Below are 4,514 nucleotides of genomic sequence, written 5' to 3' on the forward strand. Positions count from 1 at the left end.
CTACTATTCTACTCTCCTTTCTTCTCCTATTTTTCTCTTCCTCCTTCTCATATTCTACTCTCCCTCCTCGTCCTATTCTACTCTCCATCCTCGTCCTATTCTACTCTCCCTCCTCGTCCTATTCTACTCTCCCTCCTCGTCCTATTCTACTCTCCCTCATTCTCCTTCTCCCTCCTTCTTCTATCCTATTCATATTTTTTATTACTCTACTAGATCCTTTCGTATACGTACAGAATCCAACATTTCAAAATACTTTATTTCTCCAATACTATTCTCTGACAGAAGGGAATCAGAAAGAAAGTAAAAATGCTTCTTGATGAATTTTGAAATGTAAAATTTGTGAGAAATCATGAGGAAGATAAATCTAGGATTGGTTCAAGAGCTCAGGGAGTTGATTTCAATTCTGATTCCTGGAGAACGGAGGTAACCCGCGGGACGGAGCTTCGAGAGAGAAGAGAGGGAGTAAGAAGGGAGAATGGATTCCAGTTCTCCGCAAGGTGCGGAGTAGGAAAGGTTTCATCGGACTCTGTCCAGAGTTCTATACAAGACAGTTTCTCTAGTTTATCAGATTCACGTTCTAAACCTTGGACTTCAAGATGGAGTTTAGGTTGAGATACAGTTTAGTACTTCTTGTGTTATCCAATGCTTCTGCACAAAGTGAGTAAAAATATATATTTTTTTATATTTTGACAGTTTTATTGGTGTCCATTAGTTCGGAATTATGGAATAATGTGTGCATGACTTGGAGCAAATAAGTTAGGTCATGGTTTAATAATCTTATTCATGGACTTTCGGGAAACTTTTCCAGTTCCAAATAAACTGGACACATTTATTTTGTATTTTATATGTGTTTAAAGCGTATTCAGTCGATTCCTCTTCATCTGATGGTTTAATTTGAATTTTTTCGTTCATTTCCTAATAATTTGTTGGTGGATTTCCCGTAAACCCCGGAATTAAACCTAAATTCCTTCAATTTATTTCGAGCCTCTGGATACTTTATGTTTCACAGAAAAATCGTGATTGCGAGAATCAATTTTTAATGATTTTCTTTTTTATTACCTAACTACACCAATCAACATGTAATAGAAATGTTTTATGATTTTTTTCAAATTCTTAGAAATATTACCGTACTTTATATATATATATATCAAAATCAAAATCAAATCATTCTTTTAGGGACGTCCTACACCCATACACCAAAATTGAAGTGACTATACTAAATCAATATTGAAGTGAGGTCTTACGATTTGTAGTTTTTGCTAATTTCCATTTGGTTATTCAAAAGAGTCTACAAGGAATTTTTAAGAGTTAAATCGGTATTTGTTATTTTGTTAGTGTCATTAAATACGCGCGAAATTAACGATCTACAACGGACATCCGACGTTATTGCCAGACCGCCAATCACAGATTCTTACACATACACACATACATAGATATATATATATATAAAGTAGTAATTTATTTTTTTAGTCTGTTTATATACCCGATTATAACTCATGAACCCCTTGACCGATTTGCCTCAAATTTCCAAGCTAGAATATTGTAAGGTTTTATCAATATTGTTTTTAATTGTATCTCCATGGCTGCTTAATGAGCTTATCATTAATCAAATAATAACAGTTTCTGAATATTAAAAATAAAGATGTAGATTTGAGGAGCCAATTAGCAAGAACCAGTCTTGGTTCTGATTCAAAGAAACCTTCACAAAAACGGGTTCTGATGGAAAGAACAAATCGCCAATGCCAAATTGGTTATAATTTCAATAAACAGTCGCTTCAATTGAATTCTGATTTGAAGAACATTCAGTAGTTGGTTGGTTCTAACTCTAACGGATCAGCCGCAAAAACTTGTTTGGAATTGTACGAAGTTAGCGTTAAACTGGTTTTAACTCTAATGGGTTAGCTGCTTAAGGTTGTTTGGATTTTGGAATTGTCGAAACTAGTTCACGGTAAACTAGAAGTCCTGTTAAAAGGTCATAGAGTCTGAATTCTATAAGCTTTTTTCAGCCATTAAATGTTGACTTTTCGTTTCTGCTATTTTATACCTTTTTCTTGGGTTCTGTATCTTGAATATGTCAGTACATAATGTTACTATCACTATTTTTGATGGATTTTGAACCAGTTCAGAGATCAAAATATTCCGACCGAGTACTGTAGAACTAGATTAACGAGAGCTGCTTAATTGCGCGCAATTCATCTAAAAGAATAGGATTCAAAAAATTGTTTCGATAAGATGAAGGAACGTTTTGAAGTTTCGATTCTTTCTAAATGCTTGTCAAACAGATTAACAAGAACATTGGCAATACGATTGTAAAGATATTATGGATGACGTCATTGGTGTCAATTGTGACCCGTCTGTTAATGTACATGGAGGACATAAAATAAAACAGGAAATAAAAAGAAAAGAAAAAACTTATAAAACATCACTAATTTCACAGCAAACTTAAGAATTTTAGTCTGAATTTTTATAATTTAACATTTTGTCTAACACATAAATTTGAAATGTACTAAATCTATATAATTTACATGGAAACAGGCGCTGAATCAGCTCTGTTTTAGAAACAAATATGCTGAACCAATTTCTATTTAAATAAACAGACCCTACATTTGTTTTTAGTTTATAGAGAAACAGGTGCTAAATCTGTTTCTAGTTCAAAGAAACAGACTCTAAATTTGTTTCTAGTTTAAAAGGAAAAAGGTGCTAAATCTGTTTCTAGTTTTAAGGAAACCTGTGCACCCTACGACAAATCTGTTTCTTGCTTAAAAAACAGACGCTAAATATGTACTCTAGCTTAAAAAAACAGCCGCGAAATATGTTATAGTTTTAAGAAAATTGGCGCCAAATCAAGATATCATAGTAATTGACTTAACATTACTCAAAGCTTTCTACATAGAAAAAATTTAAAACACCAATTTAGTTTCATTTGATTAAAAACTACGCATACAAGAAAGCCTTATTTTCATATACCTCTCTAGATGATTTTATTTCATGGTATCCAAGTAAATTCTCTTAAAATAGGAACAATCCCTTTAAGTATGTAAATAAGCGGATAGTTAGAATTACTAGAATTACTTTATATCCTATGTCGGATGTGTTTATAATAGTGTATTAACTAGACAAGTGCTTGCTAAGTAAACCATCTGAGAGAATACCAGAGTGTACCAGAGTATTCAAGAGTATACCAGAGTATACCAGAATATACAAGAGCATACCAGAGTATCCCAGAGTATACCTGCAGAGTATAACAGAGTATACGAGATTATACAAGAGTATACCAGAGTATACCAGAGTATACAAGATTGTATCAGAGTATCCCAGAGTATTCAAGAGTATACAAGAGTATTCAAGAGTATACCAGAGTATACCAGAATATACAAGAGCATACCAGAGTATCCCAGAGTATACCTGCAGAGTATAACAGAGTATACGAGATTATAAAAGAGTATACCAGAGTATACCAGAGTATACAAGATTGTATCAGAGTATCCCAGAGTATTCAAGAGTATACAAGAATATTCAAGAGTATACCAGAGTATTTGTCCTGAAATACATCTTCCTCAAAAACTTACTTTATAATGAATGTCATTAATGATTATTTAAACACTTTAACTGAGAAATGGAGGGAAACATTTAATAACATTTCAGAAGATGCTGTTTGTTGAAATACCAATTTTTATGCTACGTTATCTTAGAAAGTGTGAGGCGGGCAGCTATTAGTGGACAATAAACAATGCGATCTTTCTAAGTTTTTTTTGAAAATAAATTATATTATTCTGAAAGCGTTCCACACTTAACAATTCTTTCCAAGAAAACATTAAAACTATCGGCAAAGTTTTACATGTATTTGTGCGTAGCACACAAAACTAACCATTTACAACAGTAAACTGAAAATTGTAGAAAAGAACATTTAGGTTTGTAAGATGTTAAAAAGAATCCAACCCCGCCCCCCCCCCGGCCCCCCTCATCTCCCCTTGTCGAAAAAGTTTTATTCTTTTTTTCAGTCAAATATGAAATATCGGGGAAAACATGATATTTAAAAAAAGATCGAAAAGATTTTCAATTTTCGAGAAAATTTGATTTTTTTTATTAAATTCAAGAGTGAATATATCTGCTTTATGAATATTGCATTACAATATCAAATTAACGAATAATGTTGAATAAACGTAACGGATCAGACTTCATCATTTAAAATTATAACTTAATAATTCTTTCCTAAATTTCCCGAAAATACCAAGAAATATTAGGCGAGAATTTTTGATCGATAACAGAAATTTCCGTAAATTCTTAAATTGTTAAGTTCTTGACAGAATTTTACCCAACTGTACAGAAGTGTTTCCATATTATAGTTTATATATGAACGTTATTGAGTATTGTTGATAGTGTTGCTCTTTTCCAGAGGGTTCGGGAGGAAATAAAAAGTACAATAGCGGGGCCATCAAACTATATTTCCATATATATTGAGGAGTAATTTTTCATTTTCTACCCGGTTTGTGCGTTTTATAGAGGGGGGGGGG

The 4,514-nt window shown here is 32.7% G+C and overlaps 1 protein-coding gene across 1 annotated transcript in view; it reads left to right on the forward strand.

Moving 5' to 3' along the window:
- Positions 1-510: 510 nt before the first annotated feature.
- Positions 511-4,514, forward strand: part of LOC111713549 (protein sidekick-2) — a 38,782-nt gene continuing 34,778 nt past the window's right edge. The window contains exon 1 of the mRNA XM_023488430.1: positions 511-657. Coding sequence (XP_023344198.1) covers positions 597-657 — 61 coding nt within the window. The 5' untranslated portion in view covers positions 511-596. The remainder of the gene's footprint in view (positions 658-4,514) is intronic.

This window comes from Eurytemora carolleeae, unplaced genomic scaffold (assembly GCF_000591075.1).
Source record: "Eurytemora carolleeae unplaced genomic scaffold, Eaff_2.0 scaffold1439, whole genome shotgun sequence".
NCBI lineage: Eukaryota > Metazoa > Arthropoda > Copepoda > Calanoida > Temoridae > Eurytemora > Eurytemora carolleeae.